The following is a 20,775-nucleotide window of genomic DNA, read 5'->3' as shown; positions in this document are numbered from 1 at the left end:
TCCCTCCGGTTTGACAAAACAGATGGCTGGAGAGAGCGAAAAATGCTTTGAGAGAGCCTTAGAGGAGGAAAAAGAATGAGCATCAAAAGGTGAGAGTAACAGGAGTTAATAATGGGAAGAGTAGACAGGAAGGGGAGAAGAAAGAGCAGGAGAGCGTGAAAGAGGCTTCAGGATGTGGTGAGAATTGGTCGCGGTATGAGAGCTGGAGAGGTGGCTGCGATTGGTGTTTGAAAGGAGCACAACTCTGCAGGGCTTCATTTAAAACGGCGTTCTCTTTCCTTTTGGAGCATACTCAGAACCCAAAAAGAATTAAAACGCACAACACAGTTCATTAGACGCTGTTGTCTGAAGATACTGAAGATAAACCCAAGACTTGTTTACTGCGTCACCACTGAAACTCATGAGGCAGAAAGCTGTCAGCTTAACCAAGATGCAACAATAAAGAAATAAACCCAAGTAGAGGACTGAAATGCAGGTATACATAGAAGGCCTGCCAGTACAGATTATGGGCTTTTGCTTGAGTAATCCTACCTAGCATCTCCTTATTTTAATACCTTAATTCCATCTGCCCAGACAAAAACAAATAGATCTAGAAAGTTAATACATAAGGTATAGCTGATTTTCATCTACCTTGTATTTTATGTAGGATTTTTTTTTAATTCCTTTCCTTTGTAATGCATATTTCATGATTTATTCAAAATTAAGTCATCATATTTCTATAATTTTTTATAGAAAAATACAGTCTTTTACCAGCAGGAGATCACCAGGGCATGGTCTTGGAGGCATATTAATTTGTGAAATGAATTTTGCTCATTTGACATTTTTAAAGCAAAATTCAATAGAAAACAAGCAAATGTGGGCAAAAGCTGCAGATAAAAAAAGAAATAAATAGATGAACAGAAGGATTTTTTTTCTCCCACTGATGCCAAATGAATGCATTCTGCCATCAGCAATTATGGATAAACTGTTCTTGACCTTTTGCTTTTTAAATGCAGGCAAACAAATTTTAACCGCCTCTGCCCTCTCATTAGCCATAAGTGTTTAATATATTTGTTTCTTTTAAGATGGCTGCTAATAGAAACAACCACTATATAATATTATCTACATAGATGGGAGATAAACTGTGGGATTTTTGTCCTTAGCATTCACAGTGTTTGCTAAATAAATTGCACAAAAAACACCCTTAAATGTTAAACATTTAAATGTTAAACATTAAAGGGCAGAGACACTAACATATTGTTAGTGTCTGCTAACTTTTTATTGGATCATGATAGCTTGATGACCAAGAACACAAGTTTTAAAGATGTAACAAAGAAATGTAGAAATGCGATTCCATTTATGAGAATTTAAAGTAATTGAGTCACGCAGATAATTACTATAATGGTGAATAAATAAAAAGAAAGCTAGAAAAGAAATCTTCACACCATACCTGACACTCCAGTTTATCCAAAAGTTGCTGCAGTCGGTTGATCTGAGAGCACCAGTTCTCTTCATCTTCTACATTGATGCCTGTAGAGAATCGAGGGGCAAACCAATCAAGTAAACAGTATCTGGTTCATGTTTGGTATACAGAAAACAAGCAATTCTGTAATAACAAGCAGGTTGCTCTCCTGCCAACGAAACAGCTACAATGGGATAGTTTATGGATTTCACCGGTCCATCAGTATCAGGATTACTACAGAGAAGGATTATAGAAAATTCAGCCATTAAAAAAAAATAATGATTCAAAGTTTTCATAGGGGATGAAACATTTAGCTGACAGGTATTGGTTAGCATGTTGAATAAATTCCACCGAATTCACCAGCAAACAGCTCTTGTTTATACCATCAACTGAACAGCCAGTTTAGTAGTATAAAAAACTGGTGCTGTGCACAAACTTCATAAAAGCAGAAAATGAATTATCTGTGGAGCTTATTTGGTATGTATGTGCATACATTTGCTTGTTCTCTATTCTAAAAGTTTAGCATGAAACAATCAACAAAAATACATTTGATCACAAGGAACAGGAATGATTAAAGATCTTTAAAATATAGGAAAGGTTGGGAAGAAAAAAAAATAAAAAAAGCTGGTGAAACTGAAAAATCACAATAATTGTAAAATCTAAATTTACACTGCCGTGGAACAGTTCTTTGTCCAATCTGACTTTAGTATTTTTACAATAAAACCTCATATAGCTGACCAATTAATGTTTCAAATATTTTTTTTAATTTGACCAATGATATTTCTCTGACTAGCAGTAATAGTAACCTTCTGTAGCTGCCCAGTTCTGACATGAATCTGACAGAGAATCTGTGGAGAGAGTAAAGAATAGGATGATGGCAAGGAGGCTTTACAACATCAAAGACGAGGTGCTCACAAAAGGCAAATAATCAAAATACCAATGGAAACATGCAAAAAGCTGGTCAGTAAGTATTAGAAGGGTGTGATTGCTGCCAGTATAAAGGGTATGAATAGTTATTAATATGTCACTCTCCATTCAAATTTAAATAAAAACAGACTATTCCATAGTGATACTACTGTCACATTGGCTTATTATCTTTTGAGAGATGCCCGTCTCTCCATATACAACTAGATACAAACTTCTCGGTTGAATTAAAATACAATTTAAATTTAAATCTGCCATGGGTTTGAATAGTTCAGGGCTTCAGTCTAAATGCATTTCACTATGTGTCTTTTCTGCCTTATGAACAATGCTGTGTTACAAAAAAAGAGACAAAAACCAGTGACTGTGAGACAGTCCTGTCATGTCAGGCAGTTGTGCACATTGCTATTTTTGTGAGGTTGTCATGCATGATAGCAGTTGCACTTGCCAAATGCAAAGGGCAATCGGATAGAGTCTGAATGCTTGTGTATATGTTTTTACCAACATATATACAGCTGAATATGAAACCACAGAATAAATGTTTATTGCAAAATGTTACAAAAGCTTCAAAACCCACCAAAGGTTGACACATTTAAGGGCATACTGTGTCATTATTGTTAGGACTTAATCGGCCAGTACAGAAAAAATGACAACAGCATAATATTACAAAAAAGTCCTTATAGATTGTCTCACATACAGTAGTTCTTAGACCAGACCGGAGATAATCACAACACTTTATAATTTGCAAACCTTCACCATGTGGGAAAAGAAGCATCATATTCAAGTCTCAGGTCTTGCAAGCAGCATTGATCTTCTTGTTGTCTCGCACAGTTTGCAGAAACTCATGGAGCAATTCACAGGGCTGTGCATTCTTTTTCCTTTCTACTGTTTGCTTGGTTTTTGCATTGGATTCACAGAGCAGACTTGATACCTTGCATGCAGGAGCAAGCTTGCCTATTAGGTCAAAGACATGAGGTAATTTTTTTTAACCTATTTTTACATATAGTTAATAACAGCTGAAGAAGTCATTGTTTTCACTGTAATGCACAAAATTACATTTTTAATTAAATAACTGATGCTGCAAATTGTAATAGAAAGTAGAATGATTTTTTTGTCTTATTAATTCAGGGATAAAATATATTAATTGGATTTTAAAATTTAGATTTTAAGTATAGTTCATACAAAAACTGTATTGATGTGTTATGGTCAATGCCATTGTTTTAAAAGCCTGAATGTTGAACCGAAATGATGTAGCACAAATTAAAGGTAAGCAATAAAGATACTCTGATGGTAATTATAACAGATTTAGTATCCATCAGCTTCTGCACAATTATTTTAATAAAGGGTCAGGGTGTAACTAATTTGTCTTTTTCCTGGCAAAAATCCAAGTATTCCATTCTTAAATACATATTCTGCCAAAGTCTAATAACAATAACATCCAAAATGAAAGCATTATCATAGCTTAAAATTAGTTACATACATAGGTGGCAGTGCACCCAATGAAAGATGCCATGTGGCGTTGCCATTTTTGGTTATAGTAGCCGAAAAAGGACAAACTTGCAAGCCTTACGCATTTTACCTGTACATATATGAGGATAAGCAAAGATGACCGTAGATCATTCTATGTGCCATTTTCTGTTGAAATGGAGGACCATCCATACTCTTTGTCAAGCAACAGGGAAGAGAAAGTAACGAATAAAAGAAAAAGAAATAATAGCCAGGAGAAATCGATAGTCTATATTGGCGCAGCTATTATTACCAGGAGGAAACAATTCATGAAGGCGTAGGGCTTCAAAATGGGTGCAGAGGTTACAGGCTTTCTGCTGGACAGTTTATTTTGCCCTTATGTTAGAAACAGAGCAGTGTAGTCCAGCAACTTCTCTTTCCCCCCGGCACAGACAGCTAGTTTGTTTGTTAGCTAACACTGGACGAGCTCCATTGCATCAATTGTCAGTTGCTGTTTTTCTTCACAGAAATCATATCAGCAGGCGACCGTATGCTTCTTCCAGCTGTATATTCTGAGAGAGTTTCCATGTGTTTCATAATTTCTTGTCACATTGATGACACTCCGTGGCTTTTATTATGCGCTCAACAGCGATGCACCAGAGCATGTTTCTAGATTATAATTTATTCAGCACACCACTAGATGGAGGTAAATTCAAAGCCACCCCAACTATAACCTTTTCTTTTTCTTATGCAACAAAATTACGATCAGATTTCAGCAGAGCTTGCCTCTTGTGCACAATCTGCATACCGTAAACAGCTTTGTTTTCAAGAAGGAGGAGTTATTACCTCTGTATAAATGGACAATTGCAAATATATACATACATAAACATGGGTGGGCTTTCCCATAAATGCATGAATAATCCTCCTGAATATTCCTAAACTGCATTGGCACATTGTGAGGCTGTTTGTTTGGTGACCTTATTTTAAGCGGAGGTCTCCTTAGCATCTCGTTTCAGAATCAGAAGCACATGCAAATCCATCTTTGTAAACACTTAGCACTGGTAAATAGCTTGGTGCCGCTGCCTGTCAGTTCCACATTGATCGGTAGGCCAAATTAGGATCTTTGATTTGTTGCTTGGTGACTCAAACCTTTCATGAACCAGTTTGTGAGATTGACGGCTCGCTTCAGTCTGCCAGAACAGGCAGCTGTCATCAGAGAATTCTACATTCTTGAAGGATGCACTTGGTCAGCAACCATGTTTGAGTGGGTGGTATGTGTCAAAGTAACACACAAGTGACTGAAAAAACAAAGGTTTTCTCGGAAAACACTGCATTAAGCATCACATTTTGTCTGTCAGGTGGTTTTCTTTTAGTGGTAGTAATGAAACCCAATTTTGAATAACAAGACAAACAATGTAAACAAATGTAAAAAACTTATATCAATATAGCATTTGTAGGTAAAAATAAACCTGAGCAAGCAGCACAGATACACATCAAACTTTATAATGCATTATAACACATTATATATATATATATATATATATATATATATATATATATATATATATATATATATATATATATATATATATATATATATATATATATATATTAGGGCTGTCAAACGATCACATTTTTTTAAATCGTGATTAATCACACAATTTCAATAGTTAACACGAGATTAATCGCAAATTAATCGCATATTTTGATTTCTGAAAGTGTAAAAGTATTTTGGGCATTTTAATATGCAATTTTGCAATAAATGACACTAGTAAAAAAAACATGCTTGCACAACACATATTTTTATTTTTTATTTTTCAAGCACTTTTCAGAATTGGAATGAAAACATCCTGGTGCCATAAAATGTTAATCTCTGGCCAATAATGGCTAAATCACAAATCATAACACCCTGATGTTTACACAATGTGTAAAGAAATGTGTAAATAAATAAATATTTCATGACAAAATGATTTTTGCCTCCTAAACAAAGATAGAAATGGTATTAAGCATTTACATATAAATTTAAAAAAAATACGTTTAAATAAAGTCATAAGTTTTATTGGTAGTTTTTTCACTCTCTCACACTCATCTAATGCTGAGCTTTCACACCAACAACAATGACTTCTATAATTTGTATATTTTTGCATTCTGTTTCTTTTAAAGCCTGGAAAAAGGTTTAAAATATCAAGGTCATTCCAGAGTCTTACACTTTGGTTGAAACGGGAGCAGGAGCTTTATACTGTTTAAAGAGAAGTGTTTAGCGCAGCTTGCATGTGCTGACACTGTAACTCCAGGTACTTCATTTGGCAATGTGATTCAGCCTTAGTCTGTCAAATACCGAGACACCAAAAATAATAAGCATTGAAGTATGGTTCATGGGTTGGGTTTCTGCAATGTTATCAGTGTGTAAAAACTCATCTTCAGAACCAATCTTTGCTCAAAATGGTGATCTGCACCATTTAATCTATTTTCAGCAGTTATCACCGGTTATTGTAAACGTAAACTGCAGAAAATATGGGCAGAGTTGCTGCTTCTGCCTTTACTACCGTCGGCTCCTATGTCAGCCTAGAGGATGTACTCCAGCGCGTTATCAGGCGGAGGGATATTTCAGCTGGTTATACTCAGTATAATTGTGGCGCAAGCAGGTCTTTTTATAACTCGTCACTTATTTTACAGCCCAAATAAGCGACTTCACTTTCAGACACAAGCCCCGCAACCAGCGAATCGTGCAATTTACAAGCGACTTTAGAAAAAAGAAGCTCAAAGTCGCATAAAATAAACAGTGAGCGCGGATCTGTTTTGCTAAAGTCTCTAGCTTTCTTGGAACTACGAAAGCGCGCGTTAAAAATAAAATAAAAAAAGCTATTTTAAAAGAGAAAAAAAAAGCATCTAAAGGGGACCAAAAGCTTTGCTAAAAAGAAATGTTTTTAGGCCTTTTTTAAAACACTCAGTCGATTGAGGTGCCCTCAAGGTGTCAGGGAGGGCATTTCACAGATGTGGGGCAGCAGCACAACATGCCCTATCTGTATCTTAAAGCCCTTCTTTTGCACATTTTAAAAACAAATCATATATTCTCTTCACCTGTGGTCGGCATCCCAGAGCAGGGAGCTGATGAAGATACGCACAGGTTGTTATGGACCTTGCGACCACACCGCCTGCCATTTTTCTGTACTGCTGTCAGCTCAGGAGCCGTTACCTCTCTTCTGCCATGACAGCGATTGGAGACACAGGGAGATACACATCAGAGAGAAAGACAGCAACTGTCAGAGGGTTGTAGAGGAAACAAACTAAAGATGTGGAATGAAATTAGGGGGGTGGGATGAGGAGAGTGGGAAAAGAAGTGTGAGAGCAATTCAGAGAGAAAGGTAGAGTGGAAAGGGGTCGTGAGGATGATAGGTTAATACGCAATTCAAGAGTCAAAGATGAACAGTGAGTGGACAGAATAGAAGACTTGGTGAAATGCTCTTCTACCCTCAAATTATCACACACTTACAGACACACAGAGCTCACTATAACTGGAAAGGTCTGCTGGCAGCAATGGAAATCATGTTTCAAAGGCAGCCACTGTGCTCAGTGTGGTTCTGAACACTCACACCTTTTAACAAATGTGTGTGAAGGCTTTGGATTATATTTGTGTATTTCTCTGCGGGTGGCAATACACCTCTCCATATTTGTGAGGTTTTGGTATGGTGTTCCCATTTTGCCCTCTTTTGTTGGACCTTGGTGCGTGCATGTCATTTCGTGTGTGTGTGTATATGTGTGTGTGTGCAGCATCCAGCGACACCGCAGAGGGAGCGTATTGCCGGCAGGTTCTCACGCTGAGAACCTCAAATTGAAAGGCTATGGGAAAAGCTGTAAATCTGTCAGTCTATATATGAAAAGACATTTCTATACATGTCTCTAAAATCTTTTAACTTCTGTCACTGACAGTCACACATTAACATTGGCTCAACAATCTTAACAGGTAGTTGTTGCCTTTTAAGTCTTTTTTTGACAGTTTTTTCTTTTCTGTTTTCGACCACTTGTTGTGCTATTTTTTCTCTATGAATTGGTGGTGCATGCTTTGTCATCTATTCTCCTTTAGCTCATTCTCTGCCTCCTGGAGTCTCCTCTCAATAATTCACCTTGGTTATAATCGCTGCTATTTTCAATAATACCAGTGTGGTACCCAGAGGGGGGAGGAGAGTTCTGCTGAGCCAAGAAAACCACAGGCCAACAGACACAATTACTGTTTAAAAGCAAAATGTAAAAACGGTATGACAGTCAGTATCCAATCTAATCTATTCCATTGAAAGTCTTTTTTTACATAGATTTAATTAATCAAGTTTCATGGCACCTTCCTTTGCTAGCAACCTGTACCGCTCCTCTATGTAATAATATAATAAATTTATTAAAGTCAGTCCATTGAAAAAGGCTGTTTGTGTGTTTTGACGTTCCTGCCTTAGCAACGGAGCTGAATACGCGACTAAATTACTGAAAGTTTGGCATTTATTGAGCAGAGCTTAGAATTCATAACATGACAGTTATTCAATTTCTAATGATTAGGATGAACACAAAGACTGGTTTGTGATATTTTATTGCAAAATGTGCCACAATATTACAATATAATTTTTGTAAAAGAGGAACTGCCACATTTTGTAATAATCATTGCAAAATGTAACAATGTTATAAGGCAGCAGAAACTGTTAAAATATGTTTTCATGGATTTTGTTACATTTTGCTGCAATTATTACAAAATGTAGTTTATTTGTCTTTTGTTTCTTTTTTGTGCATGTAGTTCCTTAGCTTCTTTTCATCTTAATTTTGCTTAGTAGTTTTAATTAAGTTTCACTAGCCTAGTAGAGAGGATTTGTTGATTGAAATATAGTGTTAATTCAGATAAACAGCATTCTATAGTGATGTTCACTGGATGTTAATTTTATTTCTGTTAATACATTCTTGAACTTGAAAGAAGTTGTCACTCATTTATTTTGTATGCATGCAGAGTTTGCTGTTAAAAGAGCGCCTGTGCTCCTTTCAACTATTGTCTTAATATCAGCTGTTTGGGCTGATATTAACCGGGCAATACCTAACAGACTGAGAATTATTTTTTAAACATTAAATAACTTGAAAAAGTGCTTAATGGTACAACACAAATAAAAATGAGAATTTAATTTATTAAATGGTTTTCCTGGTAAAAATTAATCACCAGACTTTGAGTTTAACATTTTTTAGAACTTAATTGTATGTTCTGGAGGGACATACAAAAGGCAGTTATTTATGAAAGTAAATAAATTATTGGAAGAAATTATGGAGTTCAAGCATCCTTTAAATTCAATAGGGAAAAATATATATCTCAAATTCAAACATTTTCCAAACAGGATTAATTCTGTTTAAAAGAAAAAAATCTGTCCAATGAATTTTTATTTTATATTGGTAGAGAATTTAATTCACTATGGTTTTGTATTTTTTACTTATTGGCGATTAACCTTTTTCTGACCTCCTCCTGATATAATAATTTTCATTCTCCAGTGATCTTTATTCTATTTTGAGGCATACAGTTTTAAGGTTTTTGACTTGGTCAGTGGAGGGCTAAACTAAGTCCAATCTCTAACATTAAGCAGCTGAACTATGCAACCCTTTATATAAGTTAAAGCAAATGAGTTATGCCTAATTGTCCATTAGTTTGCATTTAGGTCTAGGTTTAGAAATGATGAGCATGGACTGTGAAATTATTACGATTTCATATTTTCCATTGGGGCATTAATGAAACAGGGAACTGAGTACTTTTTGTGGAGGTGCTGCAACTATTAATTCCTGCTTTGACACTCAATAAGATCATTATTCTGTCATAAGTGTCCTCCTGCGATCACAGAACTTTTACTTTTTGGCAATGCTGTTTTTTTAATTAATGTCTTAGCTGTATGGATAATGTATTGTAATCGGTTCAAAGAGAGCCTGAAATAAGACAAGCAGACACAAGAAGGTATTTATCACTGAACTCACGGCGCAGGGTTGCTCTGCTCCTCTACAGCCTCCATGGCACACTGAAGGGACCTCTGTAGAGACAACAGCTGACTGGATGTCTCTCTTAGCATGAACCTGGTGACAAACTGACCCAACACACTGGCACCTTGGTAATCCTGAAAGAAAAACACATCAAAATATTGAAATAAAGGATACAAAAACAGATAGCTAAAAATATACAATAAACACATCAAGTGTATGAAAGCTCCAGCGCACGTGCATTGCAGCTGTAGTGAAGTGGGTTAATGGGTTCATTTAAGCATTCTGAACTGCGTATTCAGATTCCAGGGAGAAAGAACTTAAGTGGGAGATATAATTGCTGCTTGGGTCTCTGAACATGAATGTGGTTACATCGTCTCAGAGGAGTCATAGAACAGCTCTGCGGAGCTCTTTGTAAAAATGGTGAGAGTGACTTTTAACCTCTGCAGAACAGCCATCATGGGATTATCAGTCCAGAGCAATGACAGACCACAGCTGCTAACTAGGACTGAGCAGTCCTTTGAGGATTGCCTCACTTTAGAAAGAACAGTGGAAGGTGATCTAATTAAGACAGGATGCATTATTATTCACAATGCATCCCCACACTTCTTCTCATTTAACATGCATGTAATTCAAATCGCTGATTCCAGGTTGTTTCCTCAAAGAGGCTTTAGATAATTGTATGATAACTCCTCAATGAGGAGATTGAATCATAATTTCAGCCTGGAAAGACTCACACAGACAGAAGAGGCAATTAGAAAACGTATTGCCATAAATCAGAAAGTTATTTGGTGCTCGGACCTTGGCAGAAGGCGTGAAAGTTGCAAATGTCTATGATCTTGGATGATCATTTTAGGATTAGGATTAGTGAAGTCTTCACCCCAGCATCCGGACACTGATGGTGAAGGCCAAATGAGATAAGGAAGCCAGGTGGAGTCCTCCTCCGTGAAAGTGGAGGAGGAGTTGGGGTGGAGGTGGGTCAAAGCTCAGCTGAAGATCAGGAGAGTCTGTGTATGGAGGGTTTTATAAGCAAAGCTTTAAAGGATGATTGGTTGAGATAAAAACAGGATTTAGTGCAGGTTGGCTGGATTGCAGGTGCATAACGAGATGGGCAGGGAACAGGTGAGTTTTCCAGTCTGAATTTCTCTCTAAACTCCATCACTGCAGAACAAAATGGGCAAATGTTTGTATCCTAAGATTTGAGGGGTTTTTTTTTAGAATATCCTGGATAATTTGAGTACATACTTACATATCTACAGATCTAAGTCTTTTGAAGGAAAATTACTTTTTTTATTATTTTTTGCATGAAATCATGCAAAGCAAAAATGGTAGCACCTGTGCTGTTAATAATTTGCTCTACCCTCCCCTGGCATTAAGAATGTATTTCCTCTGTAACATTGTATGGACTTGAGAGAGTGAGGGATTTTTGGCTCCTTTTTTACACAGTCTCTTCATCTTCTATGGTTCTCCCCCGCGTTCTCTTCTCCTCAGCTCATCCCACATGTTTTTCACATAATTTAGGATTGGGGACTGTGGAACCTGTGGAACAATGTTCAATTTAACTCTTGTTTCTGTTGATGTGGCAATATGTTTTGGATCATCATCCTGCTAAAAGACCAAGTGAAGTCCTTCTTTCATTTTTTTGCAAAGGACACTTGTCTTCAGTATACAATGTACTGTATGTGTACATCTCAGTAAAATGGGATGTGTATTCCCATAAAGGCTAATTTGTTAGATTAAAAGTTACTTTAGAAAGTAACAACTTTAAACTAGATACTAAGCATAGTTTTTATGAAGCCCTCACTTCTATGTTTGAAATATTTTCTTTGATCTGATGTAATAGTCTACTCTTCTAGCAAATGAAATGTTATCTTTTCATTAGCTGTAAACATAAAATCATCATAATTAACAGAAAAAATGTTTGAAAATAGCTGTGTGTAATTAATCATGTTGCTGAACTGAATGAACTTTTCAATAATCTAATTAATTGAGAATGAAGCTGTAATGTAAAGGTGCATAGCCATGTTATTTGATTTTTTTAAATGTAGTCATTTTATGATAATATTTGTACCTCTTGGTTTTCTCATCAGTTTAAAAAGTGAATTTACTGTACAGAAATTGTTATGGGGATCAACATGTATTGCACTGAAAGAAAAGTGGATTTTGCAAAAATGTCCTTATAAAATGATGCTACCGGAAAAAAAGGTACATTTAAGGCTTGATAAAAATCGTCACCAGGGATCCCAATACCTTTAGGTGTTGCTGTAGATGTTTCAAAAGGCCAACTCTCCAAACAGTAAATCTTGCACGTGATAAGTATAAGTCATAAGAATCAATGTTTTGAAGTTAGACAACTAATAGTTTAGTTAAATGTTAGATTTTGTTTATTACACAAACATAGTGGTTTTTGTTAAGTTAAACAATATTTTGGCTTTCCAGCAACCTCATTTATAGGAACATTTTTGAAAATTTTGATCATTTAACTCTCAATGAGAAAGCCGTTTTCTTAGAGCAAATCATGGCCATCTGTGATGGAAAAATTCGGACACTGGTGGAATCCTAATCTGCATATGCTCTGGACTGAACACTTTGAAGTACAGGGAGGGAGATTGAGTAGCAGTCACTGGCTGTTAAACTAATCAGCATATTGGTCCATCTGCGGCAGCAGGAATAGCAGTTTGGACAGCAGAGAAATCAGAAGTGGCTGGGCTCCAGGCAAAGAAGAGGAAGGGCTCTGAAAATGCTCCCAGATGAGCAGGGGGCAAGAGGGGAAGGTCATGTAACCACCTATGGCTACATAAAAATGCTAGATAATTCAATGCAGTTTAAAGGTGCTAAAATAACAAAATATGTCTTCCTTATTTCTCTTATATGCACTGAAGAATTGGCTTAATCTATGTGTGATAAACAGGTCCACACAATTTCACAATTTCTGTAGGCTGATAAATGTCAGTGACTTGTTTCTAATGTGTTATTACATTTCTCTGAACCAAAGCATGATCTGTTGGTTTTGAGACCTTTTAATCTACTTCATATTTCGTTTATTTTTATTTATTTTTATTTAGCCTGTAATAAGGTCTAAGTGTGGCTACTGAAACTGAACCTAGCAGTCCAAAAAAGGTGTTTAAGTCTAATCTAATTCATGATTTACCAAGGGGAGCAGTTACATTTTCAAACAGGCACAAATTTCATTCAGGAATAGCCTTGTTTCCTTTGTTGAATAAAATCATGATTTAAAAACTGTTTTTTTTAGTCAGGTAATCTTTTTTCTGATGTCAAAATGTTTTTAATGGTCTGAAAAATGTAAGAGTGACTTGAGAAGCAAAAACACAAGTAATTGTGTTTTAAACACAAGTAACTTTTTCACAGCAATAAATATTCTGATTTATCCTGGGTGAAAATATGACTCATCGAATACATAATAATCACCATGCGGTGTGTGGACATCTTACCTCTTTAGTTTTATCCATTGCTTTTAAAATGGCAATATTCAGACTTTCCAGGGCTGAAAGAACATTAAGATATTCTCCAAGGTGCTCAGAAAAATACTCTAATAGGAAAGAGGAAAATACATATTTAAACACTTTTTCTAGTGAAAGATAAATAAATAAAAATGCTCTTATGTGTTGCCATGACAGAGTCCAGAGAAACCAAACCATGACACAGAGGTCTGCAAATTGTAACAGGCCTCAAGTGTTTAATTGTTTTAATTACTGAATTACCAAACAGCAGCCATGGAGGATGATGTACACACTTTAAAATGCATGAATAAAACTCCTACACACTTTATAGGTAAAATGTTAGTTGAGGAAACAAAACAAAAAATGTGACAAGCTCTGACAAGATCTGAGCAGGCAAACCATTTATCACAACCTGAAATTAACTGTCTCTTAATTAGGTATAACATCTTAATTAAAAGTCAAATTTTAATTTGCGTACAGTATGACACAGTCAACACTGAGCCATTTTCCTTGAACTTGATCTGAGATAAAAGTTGGTATGGTCAACCTCTTTTGACGTCAAATGGAAAGTAAGTCATTCCCATTTAATCAATTATGCATAAGTTTTATTCTGGGCGAAACTGGTGTTTACCCGTCTGCGTGCCCCATTTCTTTATTCAGGGCGTCTGACACAATCCATTTAAAGATGGAAAAAGAGGACAACTGTTTTTAGCGTTAGGGTTGGAAAGTGGATTTCTAAATGGGCAGTAGTTCATAATAACACGCTGGTGAGCTCAGCAACAAACAAAAGAAACAAACAAAAGAAAATCTAAGAACTAAAAGTAAATTAAAAAAAAATTCTAGCGACAGTTATCTGTAAAACACCAGACCAACAGAATGTGGCATATATTGCATCACCAAATACCACTGCAGAAAACCCTAAATATTGAAACGCATGTCAAGTATTTGAATGCACATCAAATTTGCTTTGATTTATAGATCTCAAGGTTTCCTCATATCATCAAAAAACATCACATATATACAGCATATGTATATGCTGATATGTTGCAAAAGACAGAAATTCTACAGAAATCTGTACCTAACAACACATTAAAACAGACAATGTACTCTTTCACCAACCTGATAGCTTGTCAGTGTCCAGATTGCTGCAGGGCAGAACACAGGAGGAGATAAATGAGGAAAGTTGATTAGGCAAATGCAAAGACGCACTGCACTTCATTTATGCTTGAGATACTTTTTTGGCTCTTTATAAATTAGAGTATTGCAGCGTTATCCGAAAAATGAAATACACATAATGATCACATTAAAACCATGAAGAAGGGATATTTCAGTTAATAAAGCCTATAAAGATTCCCTAGACTGAAACGGAAGATTGTACAATATTTCTTCTTAGAAACTGAGCTTTTTTTCTTATAAAACTGTCAAATGTACATGTGCATTCAGCTGTGATAATGCTCTTTCTTTTTGATTTAACCCACTGCAGGGAAATCCCTTTGTTTAACAATCACAGAAAGATTTCATCCCACCTGATGCAGTAAACAGCTTTTAGTGTCTCAGTTAGAAACAACAGCACAGTTACTGCACAGCCCAAAACATTAACCTTTTGCTTTAATAGAGTGTTAGGGGTCGTTCTCACAGTTTAGTAAAAAAAATCAAGCCAGTTAATGGCTAATGTCAGTGTTCAAATAGGTCCTCATTACATTGCATAAAGCTGTATTGATTGTTTAAAGAACACAAAATATCTTTTATCTGAAATTGGAGCTCATCACTGCCAGCTGCGTAAAAGCAAAAGTGTCATGAAAATTTGATGGTGAGCTGTTACTGCAGCTGAAAACACCAGTGATTTTTGATCATGAAAAACTAGTTACTAAGTCATCCTGGCACAACCAAAATCCCAAAACGGCAAAAGAAAAAACAGAAATACCCAAATTAAATTAGGTGCTGCTCTCAAACCCTCTGGAGTAGAAGCAAAAGCTTGGTGTCTCTGTAACACTTTAAATGTTTAAACTAAGAAGTCCAGTGTTGTGTTCTGGTAACCAGTTTTTAGTTATTGAGGTTGGAACACACACAAATTGTAAATTTTTTTTGTTCTTGTTTTCTAGTTTCTTCGACATGTAGCTGCAGGCTGATGCAAGAAGATTCTAGCTGAAAAACAGGGGACCCAAAAGAGACAAGTCTTTTGTGTGACAGGTTCAAATATGAATGCAATATAATAACAAATGACTATTCTAGACATGTTTTTCTGTAAGTATGTCTAGGTGCTCTCCAAAACTTTTCTGATAAGAAATCAACAAAAAACAACAACATTGTCACTCCTGTGACAAACTCCACTGCTTCTTCTGATGCTATTTGGGTCTTCCCAGAGGCTTTACGCATATTCCTCGGTGAAAATTTACGTATAACACCAAAAGCTGACTTTTACACACAAGGATGCACCGAGAGCGCAGCAACCACATGAGCTTTATGCATGCTGTTGCTATGGAGTTTTCAGTGTCCTGCCCCACAGGTGATACATTCACTGTCTGCAATCTCCACATGTCGCAATGAGCGTCTAAACTGACTGGTCCAAGCAACGTACCTCAAAACAGGAGGAGGGAAGGTTTTAAGAAATGAGCTAAGATCAAAAATACATACTAATGTTGTCCCGTTGCCAGTTAAGGGGTTAATGACATCTCATAAAATCTGTCTTTGTACTGTTTTTGGATGTTATTTTATCTTTTTTTTTTTATTTGGGTTTAAGCACTCAGTTTACCAATTAGATTAGAAAACCTGTGTTATAATTTAGTGTGGAGTAGATTAATTGCTTGTGAAAAAAGATGAAACTCAATGTCAATGGATACATTCTATCAATCCAAACAGCGGGAAGCCTTTTTTTTTTCCTCAGCAGCCCAGGCAAGTTAATTGTTCACTGCAGAGCAGATATTTCTGCAGAAACTCTCAGGCTGAGTAAATTCTTGAACTTGCTTGTGCATTTGATATTTTACGATACTATACATAGGTATGTGCACAGTTATTGGTTGATCCAGCTAGAGTTTGGTTTCAGGGACCATTTTTTTTATTTTTATTTTTTTTTTACTGAAAACTTTTCTCAAACTGTAAATCACTTAACATGCAACTGATGACTTGATAAGGTGAATAAATTGTAGATTATTTCTCCTTATTAGAGCTATTTCCAAGGAAGAACTGCTGAAAAAAAACTCACTTATTCTGCCGTCCATCTATGGAATAAAACAGCTCCTGTAGCTCTTCAGTTGTCAGGATCCCATCAGCAAAGTAGGCATTGAACTCGTCAAATGACAGCTTGCCATCGTCTGAAAAGCAGTGAAGAAAGAGACTTGTGACTTACCCAAAGTTTTCCCCTGTCACAGATTTTGATGAGGTTAGTTTATTTCAGGGAATGTCACTGTTTAACATATTTTCTTGACAAATTATTTAACACAAGTTTTCGTGCAACTGAAAAATCCCTTAAACACACATTTCAGAGTAGACTTTTTGCTTAACATGCCCCCAATCGAATTATTTAGTTCTGTTGTACACAATAATAATAATTAAAATTCAATTATTATTATTATTATTATTATTATTATTATTATTATTATTATTATTATTATTATTATTATTATTATTATTATTGTTGTTGTAGTAGTAATACCTTACTGTGTAAGGCAACAATAAGTTGATGTTATAACAGATACAATTAATATTGTTTACATAACATATAAAAAGTCCCTGTTTCTCCATAATGAATTCTTGCCCAGACTAGTTAATTTTCAGCACAGCTTGTTTTGCCAGACGATGCACCAAAAAAATCAATAGCAGAAGATGAATGGCTATATTGTCATTTGTGAAGAACTCCTTCATGAGCAAACTATTAATCTCCCTGCTAGTACAAATAACACATGGTGGTCAAGTTTATACTGGTGAAAGACTAAGATTTTTTCAATCCTAGTGAAATAGTAGAGATGAACAGATTGAGTCTGCAGCTCTCAGCAATAACACTCAGCAATAACACTGCTGGTATAATAAGAATTATGGCACCGGGAGTTGGGAGCCTTCTTAGTCATTGTGACTGATGAAATTATGTCAAGATCTGGGATAAAATAGACCAAAAATAAACTTGACAATGCTTAACAGAAATGTATTTTGACATAAAGTGGAAAGAAGAGAAAATGAAAACGGCTGATCATGTTTTAAATACAATTCAGTAATCAGGGTTGCCTGGCATATTATAAGCCTGGCAGGTCGCAGACTTTACTCGCCCCACCGTTAGGCTAAGCATCATTTGTTTATTTGTCCCATAACCTAACACGACAACGACTGCCAGGATTACCCGATTTGTTGGGAGGAACCCTGAGTAATAGGAGACATTTTATATATTTTTTTATATACAGGATCAAGTTACTCTAAAATGCCTTGCAAAACATTCTTACATGCATTACTTCGACTACAGGCATCTCTTGATGACAACCTGGATAACTTTAAATTTCCTGCTTTTAAATTCTGACATGGCAGATCTTTGATCCAGAGCACTTAAAAATAAACTGCTTCATCAATCACTCAATCCAGAACACCCAGAGGCCATTAAATTGGGCTCTGGTAATAAAGTAAAAAACTCAGGGGTTATTTTTTACGAAAACATGTCATTTAAATCCCATATTAAAAAAAGTTTCCAATTTTTTTTTCACCTCCAGAATATTGGCAAAATTAGAAATATTTTGTCCAGGAGTGACACTGAAAAACAGTGCATTTGTTACTTCAAGTCAGGACTATTGTTATTCTTTATTATCAGGAAGTCCATAAAATGCATTTCGTTAGCTGTTACACCATGGTAGATCATCTGCCATTACTATATAACATAGAAAGGATTCCTGGATCAACGTGTGCTTCTGTGCTTTTTGTGTCTCTGCTCTGTCTTCTCTAAGCCCCAGTGGGTTGAGGCAGATGGCTGTTCACGTTGAACCTGGTTCTGCTGGAGGTTTTTCCCTCCTGTTAAAGGGGAGCTTTCCTCTCCACTGTCACTTCATGCTTGCTCTGTATGAGGGATTGCTGCAAAGCCATCAACAATGTAGACAACTGTCCACTGTGGCACTACGCTCTCTCAGGTGGAGTGAATGCTGCTTGTCAAGACTCAATGCAATTTGCTGGGTTTCCACAGATAGGAAACCTTTTGACAAATATGTATGATTTGATTGAATTTGACTTGGTAAAGTGCCTTGAGATGACATGTGTTGTGAGTTGGCGCTATATAAATAAAACTGAACTGAAGAACTCAAACCTTTACATTTTTCTCTTCACATGTTCCTTGGTCGTCCTGCCTCATGAGGACCAGGGGACACACCAGGAAGATCAGGAATAAAGTTGTGGAGACCTTTACTGTACATCTGCCTTCAGCTTTTGATTTGAAACTGACAAAATGGCAGGCTTAATGGTCCCTCTCCAGGCAAGGACATGATAGGATGACAGTGAGTTCCTGTTAGCTGACTAAGCAGAGGTGAAAACTGAAGTGTGAGGTTAAAGACCATCTGTTTATTTGGAGCCTTTTTCTCCCTTTTTGTCACACTGATCACTATGTGGAAGGTACTCGTCAAAGTAAAAATGTTGCCACATTTGACCAGATGATTAAAAAAACAATAGACTTACACATTTGAATAACTCTATACAAATTCTGATGGATTTTAAGGATATAACTTATTTTTTTGAAATGTCAAAAAAATTGTTACTTTAATTGAATAATTGATGAAGGTATCTTTGGTGTTCTTAGCAAAAGCAGATACAGATAGAGATAAAATGTAGTGAGGAAGAAAATAAGATCTTTATATAATTTCCAAAGACCCTCCTTAGATAAAGGTTTAGCACTGGACATATACTTTCGCGCTTACTTTCTAACTTCCATGTCTAGCGTTGTTCTTTTGCCACCGTTTATGCACAGTTTGTGCTGTTTACTTTTATCTTTACACCATCTGCACTGCGGCTTACAGAATCTGAAACCAAAGATCTCTCCACATGTCTCTCCTCGTGTCATTTCTGGAAAGATTCCTATATTTGGAGCTCCAAGCTAGACAGACAGCATGATTCTCAAAAGTGACAGTCCTCTAGTTGATGGACAAATGATGAACACAGGCAGCCTTAGTTCTAGTGTATATGCCATCATAAGTCAAAAGAGAATGCTTCCAGGGAGAAAAATGATCTAAAGTAATGGTCTTGATGTTTAACTTCCTCAGAATTAGAGTTTATTTGTTTTTAAGTCAATAAAACATTGATTGTATGATCTGATTAAGACTATATAAGATACAACAAAACATCTCAAAAGACAAACACTCTTGGTAATTGTCTCTGAAGTTGATGAGGGCAACAAGGCATTATTCCATTTTGTACTGGGGTTCTGTTTCAATTCATATGCTAAACAATAGGTCCTTTATTTACAAAAAATCCTAAGAAGGACAAATCTTAGAATTTCTCAAATTCCAACATTTTTCTATGATTTTTACCTCAGTAAAGCTCCATTTCCACCTACACAGTTTGCCCGTGCACCACTTTTCTCTGCCCGCTTACAAGTTTTTGCAAGCGGGCGGAGCCAACTCGAGAGGAGTTTTGAGTGACCACACTGCTTTTCAGTGATTGGCTGAGACAAAGAGAAGCGAGAAGGTTTTTCTCAAAGGAAGTCTAGAAAAACTGAAGAGCGACAGCATTGATATTAAGTCAATTAACCGAAATACAATTTCACTATTTACAAACCATGAACCACGGCTGAAGGAAAAAAAGAAAATCTGTGGATTTATTAAGGTTTTCACTCATTTTACACACTGTTAAATTTCGTCTCTGAAGTGTCCATCCAGCCACCTCATGCAACCTTTCAGCCTTTTTTTTAGCCTCTTCTGCCTGAGTATAGCCACAGAGAGCAGCGCAGAGGTGCCCACTGAAAGCAACTCGTATTCAGGGAACGCAAGTAAGCTTTCCTCGCTGACACAGCAGCCCGCAGTGGGGGAGTGAGCGTGAAATCCAACCTATAAAAATAATTTCAGTGCTGTTAAAAATATTTTGCGCTCATCACTCTTTGGCTGACGCAAAAAAATCTCATAAAGCTGTACATTTCAATGCTGTGAGGCAAACCTTGGAGCTCATCTCCACTCTTTCTCTCAAACAGGGCAGGGGTGATGGGGGCCAAAGCCACCCCCAGTAAACGCTTCCCTCTTCCAGGCATTTCTAGGCTGGTCAAAAACAAACGGCGCAAAGATAAACCGAGTAAGGAAGAGCATACTTGGGCGAGCCAAACCTGAGAATCAGAATCAAGTTTATTGCCAAGTAGGTTTGCGCTTACAAGGAATTCGACTTGGTGTTGATGGTGCAGACAAAATAGATATATATATATATATACAGAATCTATAGCTATGTACACAGTAGACAGTGCGTTAATGTGACGCAGAAGGTCTGGAGATGCTAAGTTGGTGTAGTAGGGTTGGTGGAACTGCAGCTTAAGTTAAAAGCTATTCACCAAACATCTTAGGCCTTAAGAAAGCTCCT

General features: G+C 36.4%; 1 protein-coding gene across 1 annotated transcript in view; it reads right to left on the bottom strand.

Annotated features, from left to right (window-relative positions):
• The window catches only part of necab3 (N-terminal EF-hand calcium binding protein 3), a 57,095-nt gene that overhangs the window by 15,422 nt on the left and 20,898 nt on the right, over positions 1 to 20,775 (bottom strand). The window contains exons 3-8 of the mRNA XM_036152084.1: positions 16,457 to 16,565; positions 14,374 to 14,399; positions 13,246 to 13,343; positions 9,794 to 9,930; positions 6,890 to 7,011; positions 1,430 to 1,509 (exon numbers count right to left, since the gene is read on the bottom strand). Coding sequence (XP_036007977.1) covers positions 1,430 to 1,509; positions 6,890 to 7,011; positions 9,794 to 9,930; positions 13,246 to 13,343; positions 14,374 to 14,399; positions 16,457 to 16,565 — 572 coding nt within the window. The remainder of the gene's footprint in view (positions 1 to 1,429; positions 1,510 to 6,889; positions 7,012 to 9,793; positions 9,931 to 13,245; positions 13,344 to 14,373; positions 14,400 to 16,456; positions 16,566 to 20,775) is intronic.

This window comes from Fundulus heteroclitus, chromosome 20, assembly GCF_011125445.2.
Source record: "Fundulus heteroclitus isolate FHET01 chromosome 20, MU-UCD_Fhet_4.1, whole genome shotgun sequence".
NCBI classification, from domain to species: domain Eukaryota; kingdom Metazoa; phylum Chordata; class Actinopteri; order Cyprinodontiformes; family Fundulidae; genus Fundulus; species Fundulus heteroclitus.
Note: the sequence above shows the minus strand (reverse complement) of the source record. Positions and strands in the feature narration are given on the sequence as shown.